The sequence below is a fragment of the Astyanax mexicanus genome, chromosome 9 (genome assembly GCF_023375975.1).
Source record: "Astyanax mexicanus isolate ESR-SI-001 chromosome 9, AstMex3_surface, whole genome shotgun sequence".
NCBI classification, from domain to species: Eukaryota; Metazoa; Chordata; class Actinopteri; order Characiformes; family Acestrorhamphidae; genus Astyanax; species Astyanax mexicanus.
Window position 1 is genome coordinate 20,671,922 of NC_064416.1, and position 20,084 is coordinate 20,692,005.

The 20,084-nt window shown below is 38.0% G+C and overlaps 1 protein-coding gene across 1 annotated transcript in view; it reads right to left on the reverse strand.

Moving 5' to 3' along the window:
• btbd11b (BTB (POZ) domain containing 11b) overlaps positions 1 to 13,976 on the reverse strand; it is a 93,551-nt gene extending 79,575 nt beyond the window's left edge. The window contains exon 1 of the mRNA XM_022679637.2: positions 12,790 to 13,976. Coding sequence (XP_022535358.2) covers positions 12,790 to 13,717 — 928 coding nt within the window. The 5' untranslated portion in view covers positions 13,718 to 13,976. The remainder of the gene's footprint in view (positions 1 to 12,789) is intronic.
• Positions 13,977 to 20,084: the final 6,108 nt, after the last annotated feature.

Genomic DNA, 20,084 nt, shown 5'->3' on the forward strand with positions numbered 1-20,084 from the left:
CCAAAAATTGTACAGTTGTTAAACCAGACCAATGAAGTCTCTTAAAACACTGCATATTCTGCTTGCAATGTTCAACTCATTTAGCAAACACCTACAGCTGGCTACACTGCTAGCAACTACAGGGAAATAAACAAAGAAACAAACTTGAAAAAAAAAAAACTAAGGAATACAAATAAGTGTAGTGCAGTAATTGTCTGGCACATGAATTTTAAGCAAGGCAAAAAAATACATTACACCTGGATTAAAAAAAAGACTGCATTACAAGTTTGCTTAACCTACTACCGGTAATTATCTCACTGAGGCCAATTTTGCCAAGGGCAAGTGTGTTCATGCTACACACCTCTGTGTAATGACAAGTGTGTGTGGTGCAAAATGGAACTGAAATTAAGGCTTTTTTTCTCTCTCTCTCTTGCTCTCTCTCTCTCTTTCTCTCTCTCTGTCTCTCTCTCACGCACACACACACACACACACACTTTCCTTTCTCAGGGTGACCTCTCTCAGTTCCTCACAGGGGGAAGGTGATATCAGCAGCATCAAAACAGTAATTCCATCCTCTATGTACACAAGGCACAGATACACAAAGCACAGATACACAAGGCACAGATAGTGGTTTGGTATAAACGAATAATGATTAAATTGTCTACCTCAACATTTCTGCTTTTCTGGTTTTTGGGTCTGTCACGAAATCTCTTGCTTTTTGTCCACATTGTCCAAGTAATCAGTGCAGCATATCTTTATCTATCTTTATCATTTCTACATTTCTATTGAATGTAGGCACCATTATTGATGAACTGGTCATTCTGTGATGGACTAAAATACTGGTGATGTAGACAAACATGCAAGTAAACAAAATGAGCAACATTTAGGTCAGCAAAAATAACTGAAGTCACATACTGTACAAACATTGTAGACTGTCTACTGTACATAGGTCTAGTAGTTTCAGTTGTTTATAAATCTGAGCCAGAACCGTTCCTCGATCCACAGTGTATATGTACTGGGAATATATCACAGAAAGCATTATCTCACCCACATTTCCAGCAAGTCAGTGCAGCACTTTTAGCCTAAATTCTGTCACTGTTTATTCCTGTGTGCAGGTTAGTGCAATTAGACTGTAGGGCCACTCTGTGCTATTACACTACAGAAAAACAAAGTTCTGGGTTAAGTTACCTTTCCAATCTTTCTTGGACACAGAAATGCATGTCATAAAAGACAGTACCATATCCTGATTTAATGCAAAAGGCTCCAAACACATTTACCGCAGCTTACTACAGCACTTTTTAACTGCCTAGGGACATGGCAAAAGAAACGACACTAGTTCAATGCCCCATAAAATTTAACATGTTAATGTATTTCTCCATAAAAGAACAACTTATAACTTACAATACGCAATAAATGCATTCCTTGGCACTATTAATGCAGGTATTATATAGATAATATATTGTCTATGGAATACGTTTTGGCTGTGCATTACATTTCCCAAGTTTTCTTCTATGCTGCTTAATGGAAAATGTATTTGTTTACATAACACCTCTTAACAACATTAAAAGCACTGCACTGCATGACCATAGTAGCTTGTTCATTTTCATGTAGTGCAGATAAGCCTGCATGGGCATATTCTTGTTGAAGTGCTGAATCTGGCTCTTTAACCTCTTGTTGACCTTAATCAGTCAGCTTGTTGCTGGGTGCTTGGTGTAAACTATGTTTAGGGATTAGCATGCTGACGCAATCCCTGCCGTTAGCTGGCACAGTCCACTGCTGACATTATCATCACTCACAGCACAGCTACCGAATCTTTCCAATAGACTCATTCTCCATTGATCTGTTATCACAGGTGACCCAAGATAACCTCTGTGTTTGAGCCTTTGCTGTGATAAAATGCACTCTCTCTCTCACTCTTTCAGCTCAAACTAGCTTGTCAGCATTGTGATTTATGTGACATGTCGTGGCCCGTGTTGTGGATTTGCTGCAGTGAAGATTGCTGGTAATCTCCCTGCAGCCTGTGGCCAAACACAAGGGAGGTTTTTACGACTGCTGATAGCAAAACAGCTTGCAAACTTATTATCTGGTGTAAGTCAGTGAATGCAAACAAGCTTAAAGCAAGTACTTATAAAAATGCTTACTCACTGGGCGTAACAAAAGGCTATGTAGTATATTGTTTGTTAGTCCTTATCGCACAAAATTGGCCTGGCATTACTGAAGTAAGCAAATTAGATTAAACACAGTATTTTTATAATGCAGTTACACATTACGTACTTTTAGACATTAAAGTTTCAGATTGCTATTTCTGAAGGTGTTCTGATAAACCAAGGTATTCATGGAATGTTCAAAGCTGCACTAAAGCTATATGACAAAACGGTTGAAGACACATCTGCTTATTTAATACTTCTTCCAAAAAGAGCATAAGAAAGTAAGCTTTCCTCCCTTCACTTCAGTAACTGTCTTCAAACTTTAAAAAACAGCTTAACACTTGTTGAAACATTGCTGGGAGGATTTAACTGTACTAATCCACAAAAGCATTAGTAAAGTCAGCAGCTGATGAGGAATGACCAGTTCTGGACCACAAACCTCACTTTAGCTCATTCCAAAAGTAATGGCCGGAGCTCCACTCCAGAGACCACATTCACACCGCTCCTCAGCCCAGTGCAATCTTTAATCAGGTATTTAAATGCTTAAAAGTTCCAAACTTTTTTTAGCAAACTCAACATTACAACACTTAAAACACAGTTCTGAGTAGTTTTGTACTTTATGTACTTTTCCATTCTTTCCTGGACACATTCTGTATATGCACATTGTTTTAAAGCTCTAAAGTGGTGCAACTATCTAAATGCTTGCTTGTCAATCGACAGAAGATCATATGTTCCCATAAATACTATCCCATGGCTATCCAAGGAGGCTGAGATGAGGCTAAGGAACACCTCCACCATGTAATAAGGGGTCCTAACCTAAATACTTTACTAATAACTTACAAAACATTGAATCAATTGCAGTTGCAGCACATACCAATGTTTTGAAGTTCAGATAACATGCAATGTGTTGTTATCCAAACTGAGATGCAAAACAACTGCACAGAGGCCCAGGGCCCAAACGTGGTCCCAAACAAACTCTGGAATGGTTAGTTGTCCGACACAACTATCAGCTGTACTACACAAGTTTGAGATAAACATCTCCCATAGCCAGTTAAGACTGACTTGAACCACACAGAAGAATGTACTTGTTCAGAACACAGGACATTTATTCTGTATTTAACCAATAAGTGGAGTTTTTACATGATTCTGATCAGATCATGATCAATATATCAATTGGTGTAACACCCACAGTTAAGTTAAAAATTCTGTTACTTTATATTTTAGGTTGACCTGTCTATTTTTTTTACAGTGCATGATATGATTGCGCAACTGAGCAATCAAAACCTATTCTGCCACAGAGAAAGCAGTTTCATCACCTACTTCACTATCCCAACCCCCTGGCCATTCACTGGCCTGGAGCATAGTATGACTTGCCTGGGGAAAAGCCTACAGAAAAGACTCTCAAAATTACATAAAAATAAGCTCTTAACTTTTTTTAAAGCCAACCATCTTAACTGCAATTTACTGTAGTTATGCTATCTTGTATGCTATCTTGTTGTCCAACTTTATTAAAAACATTATATTATTCATTAATTATATTTAAATATGCAAATTCAAGTTCAAGTATAATTTAACAATAGGAAATGTATTTGTTTTTAACCGCATCACAATATAATATAATACAATATAATACTAACCCATTAGGGGTCTGTATTGGCAAGATAATACAGAAATATTGATACTGTGTTTTTGTAAATTGATACAGTATTTGCAAAACAAAATACTATGACACTTTAATATATCAATATTTTTATAACCCCCAACTGTCCAAATCCTGCTGTGCATAGTATTGTCTAGGAATTTACATGACAACAAAATGTACAGTACATGCCTGTTTACTCTGAATGTGTGAGCGAGACAGTGTGTAACACACAGCTCATTGTTTTTCACACTACAGTAATAATGCATTCCCCTCTGTCAGGACCTGCCACTTCACGCTGGGAACCTTCTGTTGCTCGGCTCCGGCACATTCTCACAAATGCCACCAGATGTCTGCAGGGGAGAACCTACTGTACAGCTCACATGGTTCTGTGCCAGATCTTGTGACCACGCAATAACAAGGCTACACATTGTCTGCGTGGGGTAAGAATTATGCAAAAGGTATTTCTTACAAATCCCTGTCCAAATCGAGCTCAGTTCCTCTGATACCCGTGGTTGTCAGACATAGCTAATGTTGGAATGTCCCCAGAGTATGAAACCACTGTTGACTGAGGAACCTCATATGTTTCAACATGCAGAGTATGTGATACTTCCCAGGAGGTGTTCACAGAGCAGTCAGGTCTGGAAGGGTTTGACTTTAAATTTACAAATGTTTAAGTAAGAATTTTACAAAGCTGTCACTTTGCTTTACCATAACACACTCTACATTGGTTATGTTAATCTTATCACTCCCCTATCATTATACAGACTTGCTGATATTTTGGTAAAGATGTTATCAGTTTGTTTTTGCGTGTTATTTTGGTGTTTCTGTAATATTTTTTAGGACAACTAAAAATGACAAAAGCATGACAGAGCTCTCTAGGATCTTTTCTCATCCCCTTAAATGCCATCATGTAGTATCCATCATGAATTATTCTGCATGCAATAGGAGTTATTTCCTACCTACTATATAATATTCGTTAACTAATCAGGTTTTACTACAAATTGTCCAAAATTTCCAATAGATTATTCAATATTCACCCTGATTAATTCAGTAGCTACTATAAATTATTTAGTTACCACTACTAACTAGTCAGTATCTACTATGAATTGCTCAGTATCTATTATGAATAATTTAGTATCTACATAGTAAATCTGCAACTCCACAGTTTTGCTTTAAAACCAATAGTGTTGGTTTAACATTGACAAATGCACTGTGTACTAGGTAATTATTCATAATTATTATTATTTATTCAGTATATATTCAGTTTTTTTACTGTTCTTTTACAAAATGCTTCAGGTATTCTTGGGTTAAAGTCTTTTCACAAACTGTCTATTAAAAGACTTAAAGTTTGTGTCTCTTCAGGTAGTCTATGGTGGATATATATCCCAATGTAAAAGCCATCCTCTTCTCCTCTTTTTAGCATCAGTTCTTTAACAGATGGTTTGACATTTGCATGCAGGATTTGCTGGTATTTTATGAAATCCATTCTTCCCTCCACTGGTGCAATACTGCCAATGCCTCTGGCGGCAACACAACCCTAAAGCATGATAGTTCCACTGGCACTGGCTAGGTGTTCTTTTTGTCAGATGCAGTTCCCTTTTTGCTGACTGTATTCAAAAAGATTTGACTTCATCAGTCCACAGAACTCCAAATCTCATCTGGCTTGTTTACATGTTCTATACCCTTTACAAGTTGAGTTTAGTGGCAAGTTGAACTGCTAATAAGCAACAATGCTGCACAGTGGAAGAGTGCACCACCCATTTGACTCTTACACTTTTATGTACATTCTTTGTAATATTCCTGGTCTTCCATTGTAGTAAATTCATAAACAAATCTTCTTACAATCTTCCTCAGCTTTGTGGTCAATGATTTCTTTAATTTTCAGATGTTTTATCTTTAGACAGTTGCTTATGCCTGACCCACTCTAAAGGATTATTACAATTTATTTTTTAAACCTAACGTTGCAAGCATAAAATACCCCACACATAAGATTTTGTCTGTCTTCTATCTGTTATTTATCAAACTCCTTACACTAAATGATCTGTTCTGAATGAATTACCACACACGTTAATATTATACACATCCATTCGACACCTTGCCAACCATAAGACGTTAGAGATTCTCTAAAACTGAAATTGAAAACTGAAAACTCTAAATTACAGCAGAAGCATGGCTAAGATGAAGGAGTCAATAGAGCTTGAGGTGACTAAACACAAATATGTAGAACATACATTCTGATTCACAATCAGGGTGGACCCACCTGTTCTGTAAGAAGGACAAAAGATTGAATTATAGACACCAACCACTGCAGAATAATATGAGAAGAAATCTGGAGACTTGCGAAATAAAAAGAGCAAATCTGCCTCAAAATTGGCCGAATCATCTTGTAGTGTAAGTCAGGCATAAGAGGAGCCCATAGTTGCTGGGTGTTAGTACTAAGCTTTGAAGAGTCTGAGAATTTAATTTAGCTGGCATTTCCAAATCTCAGGTTTAATTTGCTAATATTAGAGACCTTTCCAAAACATATGGGCCTTTGCAATTCTTAGGGTATCCAACATTGGCACAGGTCACAATGATAATGAAACCCTTTAAAGGGTCTTTAAAAATAAAAGCTTCTACATGTTTTTTTGGCAAATGCATGACTAAAGTCTTCTACTGACATCATAGAGTAAACCCTACTAAGAGATTTTAATTTATCATGTACATTATTTTTCTGAGAGAATTAGCTAATGACTTTACAAAGCCAACAAAGAAGTCCAACTTTTAGAATCAGTAATTAAGCACAGGACATGAACTTTTAAATATAACTTTTCTTTGTGCGCAGTCATAGAACAGTGCTTTCAAACTCTGGTCCCTCTGAGTTCCCTCTGGCCTGCACATCTTGACTGTTTTCCCTGCACACAACACTCCTCTTTTAACTAGTCAGCTAATTAACAACCCCCTTGGGGCAAAAGTGGCCGTTTCTTCAGGGCTAGGTTTGGAAACCTCTGCCACAAAGAACTAGTTTTGTTTCCTTTCAGATTTGTCTGGATTCGAATAACACATTAATGTAGTATTAATTTGGTAAGGTTACAAAAACATGGACCATAATCCACCTCTCACGGAAGACTCACACAGTTATCGCATTCATTAATGCCTGAATATCATACTTGTTCAGTTTGTGTGTTATCTTGCAAAGTATTGGCAACCTCTTGATAGCTGCATACTGAGAATTTCTTGCTTGTTTTGTTTTGCCAGCCTGTTTCTGATCTCCACCTTTTAACTTGTTTATTCCCTGTTGGTTTATCCCTCAGGTTTGTTGCTTTGGTTTGATTACTTTGCTGACCTTTGACCCTGATAATGTTTTTGGTTAATATTTCTGACTTTCCGCTTGTACTGTTACTCTCTGTATCACTTGGTTGTTGTTACGAGCAATAGCTCTTACTATTTCCTACATTATATATCTGCAAGCGTTACTGAACTAATTCAGTTAGTATCCAGTGCTGCTTTGCTTATAGTCCTTAGGCTGCACTGCAATTTCAGTGAAGATATTTTTTTATGCAGATAGAAGATGCTTTAAAAATGTAATGCTACAGTGTGTGATATTGGTAGTTATACCCATTCCCTCCCATAACCAGATATCAGCATAAATTAAATTTAGTAATATTTTCCTTGGCATAGGAGTGCTGTTTTTTTAGGAATTTAGAAATCTGGGGGCTGCATTTAAAATGAATAGGCCTTGACCCACTAGGCATTCCCATGTAGCTACGCCCTTGTTGAGAGTGCCAGGGTTTGCTTGGAAAATTCATGGTCCTATGTATGCTGCTTTCGGCTGCATAACTGTAAATTGAGTAATGAATTTCCTTTTAAAAAACACAAGACACTTATGGCCACATTCTTACACAGACATCAGCAGTTCCTTCAGACTCAGTATGCTGGGGCAGCCTGGTACGGCCACAGTGCTGTATCATGCCTGGATGCTCTTACATTCTCTCTCTTACACACACACACACACACACACACCCTTCAGTGCTTGGCACAGAGCAAACAAAGCTCAATAGACCTGTTACACTAAGCTGCCTACCTCTGCAGCTGCACCTCAGCCCCCACATACACTGCAGCGAGGTGGAGGAAGCCTACATGTTCCATTAAAGGCCACATTTTAAACATTAATACATATTCATTTCAGCTGCTGGGTAAAAGATGCATAAACACTGTCACCAAACACAGTAACACATATTCATACAAAGCTATGAGCTCACCGCACCGTGGTTGCATCTTCCATGCAACAATAAAAAATGAAAAATTAAATATGATCTGCTTTCAGAAGCAAAAGAGAAAGTGTGGGGTCTAACAGCCCCCATCTTCCACTGGTCCTTAGGGAGAAGATGCAATCTCTGCTTAACTTGTTTATTACAGCATGTATATCACTGGCCACTGAAAGTGTGCAGTAGTGGTGCAATCCATCAGTGCAGTAATGAGTGGCTGAAGCTGTAATCAGTTTAACTTCTACTTGGAGGAATGTCAGAGCTAATTTGAAATGCCTGGGTTAACAGTAACCACTGTATTGCACAAACTCTCTGGCAAGCTCTGTGGTTCTTAGTGACACTACATTTCTACATCTCGGCCCTGCAGGTTTTTACCTTACGTGCTCACTGTACTTGCATTGTATGGCAAATGTGCAAATAATAATCACCTTTGTAAAAGCTTCATAGAAGGTCTTGTTTTTTTCTTTGGCATAGTTAAAGAGATAGAGTTGCATGGGATGTAACAAACCATGAGTTACAAAATAATGTTGTCTCCTTCTGTAAAAGTAAACCTGCATAACCAATATAAAGCTGGAAAACAAGCTAATTTCAAAATGCCAAAACTGTTATGTAACAGTGCTGACTTATATTTACATCACCAACATTTACAAGGAGCTGTAGTGAAAAATAATAAATCAGTATAGCACAACAAAAATCTAGGGACACTATGGTGTTGCTGATACTGGAGAATCAATGAGTTTTACCAGAGGGTTTATTTGTAATAACTGGAGCATCAGCAGATACTGTAATGGGGACACCTACACAATATACACAATACACAATATAAGAGGCTGCTTCTCTTTTCCAAGAAATAAAAGAAAGATTTTAAAATTTTAGGACACTTCGTTATGACACTGTTATTAATATTATGTAAAAAAAAAAAAACAAAGGTTAAAACATCTTCAGCATTTCTTCCACTGACGCAAAGTCAGATGTTAGTAGAAAAAAGTCTCATCAGCTGTCATCACTCTAGCCTAAAGATATATAAATACTATGGCATCATCTGCCTCCCCAAGATCACATTATGGTTAGAAGTCATAAACGTTGCACAAGAACTTCAGGAAGGTTAGCCAAGAATGGGTGCTTGACTGGAGGGAGCATCACTTGATTATGTCATCCTCCACAGAGGGAAAACCACAGGCCTCTTGACACAGAGATGTGAGCCATAAGCCTTGTGGACACTGAGTCACTGGCATTTCCATGGTATGTCAGACCAAGCACTAAATGAAAGATTGAGGTCGGCTTGAAACGCGTTCTAAAACCCCTAAGTCACATTCATAAACATTACGAGTGCTCAACTGCGCTTGCTGAGAGAAAAAGTCTCCACAAACAAGCATCTGTGGTCACTCTATTGAAATCAGAATCAAACAATAGGGATATAATCGCTTAAGCACTCATACCATGTGGTATCCTCCCACAAACTCAAATCCTAACAGTCAGTGGTATCCCAGAAGCTAGAGACTGGGACTTGGACTTCGGCCAAAACATCCTCATGTGGGCTAAAGTAATGTACACAGATGATGTCAGTGCCTGGGCGACTGGCCTGAAAGATCATTTAGTTGGATAAGCATAATAGCAGGGTTACTTGCAAGGTCCGTCAACACTTCAACTTCATTCAGTCTGAGGACTGAAAAGACTGAGATAAATTATAAGGTGAGAGTTCTCTGCAAGAGAAATCATCTTTTAGTGTGTAATGCAGAATGTTTCCATTATTTTAGGATCTGGTATGAGTGGATAAGACACAGCAGTGCTGATAGAGTTTATAAACACCTCAGTCTCACTGCAAGACTGAGAATATTCCATCAAATAGAAATATCCAGTCAACAGGACCCTGTGGGCAGTGTCCCCTCATAAAGGACTAGAGAATGACCAACACACAGAGTGCAAACAAATTGTGCAGTAACAGATTATCTTCTGTCTCTGACTACATCTACAAGATAGGAGTGCCTCACAAAGTGCACAATGAGTGGATACAGTGTTTAAAAACTCCAGAAGCACTGCTGTATCTGATCCATATCTGTGCTTGTGGACACATTTTCTAATGAATGCATTTAGCTACATTATGTTGCACACAATACTGACACAGATGTGCAACTACACACACACAGCTTGTCTACTGGCAATTGAATTGGAATCTCTGGAACAGGTAAACATTAGCATACTGACACCATTCCTAGTGTCTGCTGTGTGCTACAGGGGGTTGAAGTTCCCCAGCATTGGGCTGTGGGGCAGTGAAACTGTGTCCTCTGGAATGATGAAGCTCTATCCAATATTTTGGAATGAGGTAGGGAGTTAGGGATGATGTGAGGTGGGGTGGTGATCATACAACATCCTGACCTCACTAAGCACTTATTATCTAAAATACCCTTTGGTAAACAAGGGCATTTGGCTAGTATCCACTGTCAGAGACAGTCATTCCAGAGCAAAGACAAGAAAAGTAAAGGCATCTAGTGAAAATAATAGTGGTTACTGCTAATCTATCATGTATCCTGTGTCTGCGTGTGCATCAATTGTGCACATACTCAAAAATTATACATTATACATGATACATTAATATATACAATGATGCATTAATATATGCAAGCCAAAACAGCAAGTATATATTTAGCATAAGACCATCAAACAATTCACCACAATCACTTAATACTGTGATTTAGATCTATGGTCAATATGATAAGGTTCTGAGGAAAAACTTTGCATCCATTTTTATGCAAAATCACATAAAGTTCAAGACCATGGTGCAACAAAGAGTAACACAACACTACAAAACACTGTATAAATACAAACATACAAACATATGTGCAAACATGGAGCAAACTATGCACTATATACAATAATAAAAAATATATAAAGCACAGTACACAGACGGGGCAGCACAGTATCAAAAGTAAATAAAGTGAGCCTGGTAAGGACAGGGTGCACAGAAATGTACCATGTAATGGTTTCAATATTTGTGTAACAGTTTATAGTACACATTTGCTGATTTTTCTTGTTACATGAAACATAAAAGATTTTACGTAATTTTTCAAAATACTAGAGATTATCCTCATGGATGAATTACTCTCAAAATGTTCTAAAAAGAAAGATATTTATTTGAAAACTGCTTTCAGATAACTGGTACCCATTACTGTAATATCAGTGACGTGACACTTGTGTGACAAATGATTTGCAGCAGATGATGATCCGGCAAAACTAGGCTTGCCTGGTCTTGTTTAAACACTGTTTAAAAACACCAGCTTCTCCTTATACTGTGAGAACTTTGCAGCATGAATGTGAGGCTATAAATCAACCTTAATTGCTTGGACTAAACTATATTAACATACAAGTAATAATATTTAGTTGCTGTTAAATCTTACCATCCTGTTTTTGTTGGGGCAGTCACAGAATGTTCACACATGCCTATGATGTAAATACAGGTATATGGGTGTGTATACTTGTTGCAACAAAGGTTCTAGATCAGGAGTGTCACACTTCACCTATAAAGGGCTGGTGTGGCTGCTGCAGATTTTCATTTCAAGCAGATGCACTTATTACTTTAAGCTGTTTCAAGATTCCATGATGAATGAGTGATCAAGTGCTCACAGTGGTTTTTTATATCAAGAGAAACTGTTAATGTGTTTTATGAGTGCCCTTGTGCCATTTCCGCTTCCAGTAGAAAAGGGTTACCATAATTAAGTGCCTTATATGCCACCCCAACTAACCAGTATCATAAGAGTTCACTTTCCAGTAAAGAAAAGGGAAGCCTCTTTAGTGCAGAAAATGTAATGTGGTGCCCTCTAGATGCCCTCACAACAGGATAAACTGTATTTGATGATATAATGTAAATTGTTGTCAATCATGTTTCTAGCTGTGTAATTTGCATCTAATCCATTTATTTAAGTTTTCTGTTTAAGCCACACCCCCAATAGAATATTCAAATGATTCAGAGGGTTCAGAGGATCAAACTTCAAACTTCATTTAAATCTGTACCATACTATTTTCACAATTTACATCAGCTGTACAGGCCCTAAAAGAGAACCATGTGGAACTATGAAATATCTTACACAAAAAGGACACTGAATAATTAACCTAGGGTTAAAGGAGTTCATGCAGTCTGAGGTGTAACCTTGCCACCCTGCTGCAATGTGTATGGAGCTAATACTGAAAACATCATCATGTTCTTAAAATAATCAGCAAATTTGACAAAATTGACTTTTTCTACAATGTTCTACAGTTTGTGGCTGTTAAAATGTTAAGTGTATTCTGTTTTTTCAATCAAGATTTAAAATAAATTAGTGGGTTTACAGTGCGACTGTATGACAAACCATCCTCTTAAACCATTGTTAAACATTTCTAAACAACTATAACAACTGTCTTACGTTTACTAAACAAGTTTATTTTAGGAAGGTGCTGATATTGTAAAGACAGAATTAAGTAGAAATTTAGCAATAAAGGTTATAATATTATACTTGTGCAGCTTTATGAGGGCCCGGGAATAGGTGCACTTTTTATTTGTATTATTCACACTTCTCTCTTTAAACATTTCTTTATGCAACTTTGTCTGTTGTTGTCCGTTTATGCTGATGTTTGGGAGCTAATAACTCTCTTTCCTGCCTCCTGGGGCACAGGTGACATACTGACCCCCACTCACTATAGGGGTCAACACTGTTGACACCAGTGCCACCTGTTGCTGCATGAGAGAACACCCCCTCCTCCGCCCTTCAGCCCCCCCTGAGCCTCTGAGCAAGTGACTTACCGTTGGCGTTTTTCCCGCAGACGAGGTGCTGGTACGGCAGCAGCAGACCGTATAACTCCGAGTCATTGTTAACGGCCTGCTCGAAGGCCTCCAACGTGAACGCGGGCACCCCGTTGTCCTTCCCCACGTCCCTGAGCGCGCGGCTGAACACCTCGCAGAAGAGCCTCTCCACGCACGCGGTCAGGTAGATGGCCGCGTGCTCGTGGACCCTCGCGGCCACGGCGCTCTCCACCATCCAGCGGAAGAAGCGGCCCACGGAGAGCGCGAGCCCGCAGCGCTCGGACTTGCCGCGGCTGTGCCCGTCCTCTGTGCTCATGCTGTAGAGCGAGAGCGCGCCGAGCGCCGCCGCCGAGCACCTCGCGGAGAGCGTCCACGAGAGCACGATGCGCGCGGCGCTCTGCACCTCATAGCGCGTGCACTTGGCGTAGCGCGCGCTCAGGCGGCGCGCCTCCCGCGCGATCCGCGCCAGCGCGCGGCTCACCAGCACCGAGAGCCTGGCGAGGAGCGCCGGCGGCGCGCTCACATTCGCGTTCGGGTACGCATGCCTCCACGCCTCGTCGCGCTGCAGCGCGCGCTCCACGTCGCCGAGGCTCCAGGGCACGTCCTCGAGCTCGGGAAGCCGCGCGCAGTGGCCGCAGCACTCCAGCGTCTCAGCGGCAGCTGCAGCGGCGGCGGCGGAGGAGTCGTCGGCGGCGGCCAGCGCACCGCGCAGCGTCCCGTCCTCCAGGCTGCCGCGCGCGCCGCCAGTCACGTGCCAGCAGCAGTCTCCGCCGCCGCAGCCGCTGCAGCCGTGCGCGTGGGGCGCGTGCGCCTCCGAGCAGCACAGGGACAAGTTGGACGACCTGAACGAGTCGGCGGCTCCGCCGTAGCCCGAGTCCAGCGTGAGATCCTCCAGCGTCCTCGCCACGGATTTAGCCCTCTTCGCCATTGCGCGGCTTCATGCTGCGCGCGGAGGAAAGTTCAGGACCGGTGAGGAGAGCAGCAGTAAATCCACCGCGGTCCGCGCAGCGCTGCAGCGAGCTGGAGGAAAAGTGACAGAAACACAGCGAATGTTCCACTCGATGTCCTGCAACTTCCACAGAGCAGCGCCGAGTGTGTCTCTCTGTATATCTGAGTGTGTGTGTATATGTGTGAGACTGGATGTATGGATGTGTGTGTGTGTGTGTGTGTGTGTCTGTGTGTGTGTGCGTATTTGTGTGTATATGGCTCTCACTCACTGCACCGCAGCAGACGCGCTGTAGTAAAGCAGCTGAAGGAGGCGGGGCCGCGTCCCTATTTGTTCCACCCGTATTCCGACCAGCCCCTCCCACCAGGCCTGCCAACTATCACAAATGAAAATAAAGAATGGGCTGAATTTTTTTTCCAAGAAAAAAAAGCTTGGATATGATGAACTTACTTTACCTTTTCAGACCCTGAAAAGACCCTCAATTACAATGGATACCATGTAGTTTATTTTTTTAAATGTTTCGTTGCACAGAACATTAATTGAGGCCTGTTGTCCATCACAATAATCATAAACCAGCCAATGAAACAGTAGCTTAGTAATTTAGAACACATGTTTAGGAATAAATATTTAGTTAATTGGATTTAGATTTTATATTAGGTTAGTAGTGTCTTATTTTGTGTGCAAGACAGAACACAGCATTAATATATTCAGGTCTGAAAGGTTTAAATTACTTGAGTTGTCTTGAGATTTTTAAGTAATGTGTTAAAAAATAATACTTTTACGGTAGGACCGTCAGTTTTTAACAAAGGAAATTGTCCTCTATTCTTGCTGCATAGAAATAGTCATTTTTTGTGAATAAGCACATTTAAATGCAAATTTGAACCACTGCTGTAAAAATATGCCTAAATAGCTATAGCTGCATATCATATTACTGTACATTTTAGATAACTTACTCAACATTTTAATGTTAGGAGGTTTCATTATTATTATTATAGATCTAAGGTAACTAGCTAGCTAAAACCTGCTAACTAGCTACATACGAGTAGTTATTAATGTCAGTTAAGTTAGCTAGCTACTTAGTTATCAAGCTAATTTCAACAGTTAAACTAGTAGCCTACCTAAAGTTTAGGTATCCTGTTATCAGGCTGTGAAACATGATATCATTCAGTTTTCTAGGCCTTTATCTGCATTATAAACTATTTTGTAGGTGCCCACCAAGCAGTTAGCTAGCTTTCTAACTGGCTAGCAACTGCAGTTAGCAAGCTAGCTTGCTATTTAGCTGTTATTTCAGCTGTTAGAGTAGTAGCCAAAATTCAGATACTGTGAAAATCTTTATTACATTTTTAGTTTGTCAGGTTTTGCAACCCAGGTACAGTAAATATGATCATTATGCCTACCTTTCCAAAATAAATCCCAAACTCTCTTAAAATTTACTCTCTGGATCCTCTTTGGCTGTGAAATGGCTAAGCTGCTAGACTAAGAGATGGCAACTTTAGCTGATTGTGTTAAACTGAGAGACTTTTTTCCATGGTGGTTATTTTTTCATTCCACTTTGTAAGTTTGTATTTGCCACTGTTTAGCGGTACACTGAGCTCAGACTACCTGGTTAGCATTGTTAGATATGTCAGTTGATAACGCGTTATACAGCATTGTGCGCATTTTGACAGATAAAGGTTGAACTCGGGGTTGATTTTCTCGCTTGTTTTCATCATTATTTACTTGCAAAAAAACCCTTTACATCACTCCAAAATTTTCTGTAGCTTTAATGAAATTCTATTATTATATATTATACCACAATTAGTTCTGATCCTGCAATGTGATTGGCTGAGAGGCATTCTATTATTAGCCGAGTACGTTATTAGCTGGTAAAATCGCATTAATACACTCGAGGTTCATGCTGTAATGTGTAATTTCAGCACTGCCATTTGCCTATGACCGCAGCACAGCAGTACCAATATTACTTTATAGCACTCCCTCTCGTGTATTATTGCTTAAATATTTAGTTTTTGTTTTTATTTTGGGCTTTTTTCTAAAAAAACATTGTAAGTTTTTATTCTTATTTTCAAATTTCACAAATACATTTTGAATAACAATTAAGCAAAGTTGCTTGCATTACTTAATAATTTGTGCCTTATCTCACACTTATGTTCATCAGTTTGCATTAGCTCAGTTAGCACATTAGCTCACTTTTTCATTTACATATGGAAACAATTCATTTAGGTTTAGGATTCTTATAGAAAATTCAGTTATATACTACAGGGTAGTGTGAAAATTACAGAAATATATGTATAGAAATATATATTTTTAGCAGTATTTCTGTAGTTCTATTTTTTTTTTCTTTTCCGCGGCCTTGAAAATAAACCATGAATGACAAATTCTTATAAAATATCTGCTCTGTTTGTTCATGTACATGTTGTGAAGGAGGCAGGATACTACTTCTTCTTAGCCAATCTTAGCATAGGAGGTGTGGTTATTCTGAATACAGGTGGTTTAAAAAAAAGGACAGCCCATCTGGGCAATGCTGCACACATCCAGCTTACAGCTCCAGAGACAGCAGTGAAAAACTGTACTATATAAATATACTAGACTGGTGTTCATTGAAACAGTCTTGAATTATGTGTTTCATTATCTCCATTCAGTTGGAGGTCTTTAAAGATTTAGATCCAACCTCCCACAGACCTACTTTCATTGGCACCATGGAGTCTGAACTTTTTCTGAATTTGCACATTTTGTGCATTTAGAAATATTCATAACATTGATATCTGAATATCTATTTCAGTGAACTGAAGAGGACACTTTGTCTTGAATTTCAAATTTGTCTGTGAAGGCAAAATTCCTGCCAAATGGTCTGCAGAAAAATCATGAATGGTTTGTGCAGTGATGCACCCTTTATATAAGTCCTGTACTTTAACTTCTAGTTAATTGGTATGGTAAGGAATATAATATACTTCTGGATCAATATAGATCAATATACTTTAAATACACAGTGCCATGGGGAGCAGCATAATGTTTGCAGAGAAATAGCAGGATCACATGAACACCTGTCTTGTCCAGAGATGGAGCTGAAGGAAACAAGACTCCTGCTCATTAATAATAAATGGCATGCATAATGTATCACTATCCTGAATGGGGGATTCTTGCCCTGAAGGTCATTCATGTCTTTTGGATGGAACTGAAGATCAGAACAAAGTATTCAAATTTTTAACCTCTGGAGGCAGTCTAAAGCATTAAAAGGCATTTAGTATCCAAGCTATTATCAGAGTCCTCTAATACTTTTAGTCTCCAGATAAAACAGTGTATACTGCAGCAGACTATATATGTGCTTATGTCACAAACTGAAACATAAGACACAGATCAGATGTTTTTCATCTTATTTGAAAAAAGTTTTGAATTCTATCTAAATGTGATGATGTTTAGTCAGGCAGTTTTATGCAACACAGACAAAAATATCCTAGATGACCTACTTAACCTGTTTATTACACTTTCTTACACTATATATAGTTTTAATGATTTATATATCTTTGCTCTTTTACATAACATGGTTTGCAAACAGGGTTGAGTTTTTGATAGCAGTCTGCCATCTAGTGTTCATTGGCTGGCTCTTCATTTGCATTCTGCTTGTTTGTTGTTTACACAGTCAGTTTGTTTGTGTAGCCCACCTGCTGAGGAGCTGACAGTGGCTCACTAATAACCCAGCCTGTTATAACCCTGGTAATGTTTTTATCATCACATTAACTAACAGTACCTGAAGAAAAATGATATAAAAAAATAATTGCTTGGTATTTAATGCTTGAAATTGCAGCTGATTTAATTGGCATTTGTTGATTGAAAGCTAAAAATTAAAGAAAGTTGGGATATTTTTAAATATATGTTAAAATTAAAACAACTGGGTGATTCTCTGGATTAGGTCCTCCAAAATAATAAAATATACATTTTCTTTGTCCCCACTGACTGTCATTAAAATCTACTGAACATGAGACATATACAAATAGCAATTAATGCCATTTTGTGCTAATGTAAGTATACATTTGTTATTATACTAAATATACAATTCTTCTCAAATAATAAATTAATTTTATATAGAATTTCAATTCTACCACACACCCTTTAGTTTGTTTTAACCCAGACACTATTTAATTTGTTATCAGTTCCTGAGACATCATCATCAAGGAAACAAAACTGCACATATATATTGAGGGACAAATTGCAAATAATTGCAAGTGTAACTTCCATGTTTTTTATTGCCAGGTTGAAATTATCAGGCTCAACATTTTAAATATGTTATATGAATAAATGAGAGTAAACAATTGCTTAGGGGAAAACAATTTACAAATATTGACTATTGACTAAATTTGACTATTGTTAGCTATTACTATTACTACAGCTACTACTAACCCTGTCACATTTTACAACATCACAGTGGAAAGCCCATCTTTTAAACCATATGTATAATTTACAGGACAGTCAAAAAGTGGCAATGCATATTTTTTATAAAACATTGGCAAAACTGGAAAAAGTTCCCATCAACTGCTTGACAGGGAAATTTTCCCAGAGTTGGGAAAATTTATTTTCTCAATAGTTTAAAATAATCAACTATTAGATGAAATGATCAATAAAAAATTAAAGGCACCAATCTTAGATAATCACCAATTGCATTTGACCAACATCAGGTTATTTACTAGATAGCCAGCCAAAACTGATTTTGTTAAACTGACCTTTATATGTCATCTTCTAATGCAAGATACATACTGGGTAGGGTTTAGATTATTTCAAATATTTTGTCTTTAAAATTATCTTTTCACTGATTGGAACATTTCAGAATTTCTGCAGCTGTAAAGACACTTTAACAACAGTGTGTCATTATTGAGCAGTATTTTGTTAGGTATAGTTTTTGTTTTTAAAACATTCATATTTAAAAATGTATTTTGATTTGTTGTCATTTATATATCCAAACGATTAACCAGTTTAACATAACCCAGCAGGTGTTCTTCTGCATTGTAACACAGTAGTGTATTGTGAACAAACAGCATTGAGTAGACCTACTGCCTGAGTGCAATAAGCCATTCAACCTACAGTACATGTTACAGCCGATAAAAAACTACATACTCGTGGGGCCCTCTAGTGGCTAAAGGTGGCTGAGACATCACTTACGTTATCCAAAACATGGCCGTAGGTCACCAATGTACCATGATATATTAAAATAAGATTGATGCATTTAAATGTAATCCATTTGATAGGATGTTGAGTTTGAATTTGAATTGAAACTACAAAAAGTGGTATTCACTGTAATTCAAATAAATTCACTCTTAGCACATGTGACTGAGAATGTGATACTTTTAACATTTTTTTTCTTCCAAATGGAAGTTCAGACACTAACATTAAGCAGACATTCCCTTAATGTTGATTCATTAGCAATATTTTTATTTCAGAGTAAACCAATGATTTTTTTTGTAAATGCAATTATCATTTATAAAGTACTTTACAGGGTACTGTTGTTGCATCTAATGGCCAGTTCCTCAAATATCCTAAATGTTTGGATAACCATTTTGAAGACTTGGATAAAGCAAGTTCTGGAAAATGAAGTCTTGTCCTATGCTTTTCCACAATGTGAAAGTTATTACAATTTTAATTATCTGTTTTAATGTTATTTTGTGGTTCATTCAATAACATATGTGTGTATTCATGTTGTTAACATGTTTAATATAGGTTATACGGTAATGCTTATTTGTTAAATACACCTTAATTATGTATTATGAATTTATTTGAATTTTATGGAATCCCAATTCTACTTCCTGCAACTTGAATCTGAATTGAAATTACGCTTCCTGTTTGCAATCTCAAATTAAATACAAAGTCAAATCCAAGAACGGATTTAGAATTTAGGCGTCATTCTCAATTCAATTTTGTACAACCCTGTTGCCAACATATAGTCTCCTTGTGAAAAGGGTATAACATTATTTACAACGCCATTCAACTAACTGTAATATAAATAATTTACTATATATATATATATATATATATATATATATATATATATATATATATATATATATATATATATATATATATATATATATATATTTGCAAACTACACATAGAGATAGTATAGGTATAACATTATTTATAACGCAATTCAAAGACCTCTAATATATAAATGTTTAGAAACTGGAAAAATGCGTATATTTAGCACACTGCACATAGAGACAGTGTGTATCTTTCCTTTGCCAACAAACACGCGCCTCAGCATGGCCATACACCCGCTTGCCTTAGTTCATGTGCCCATCCGGGTACTTCACCTTCGTCCAATCAGATTGCAGAATCGACTCACACGCCTAAATAAGCCTGTAAA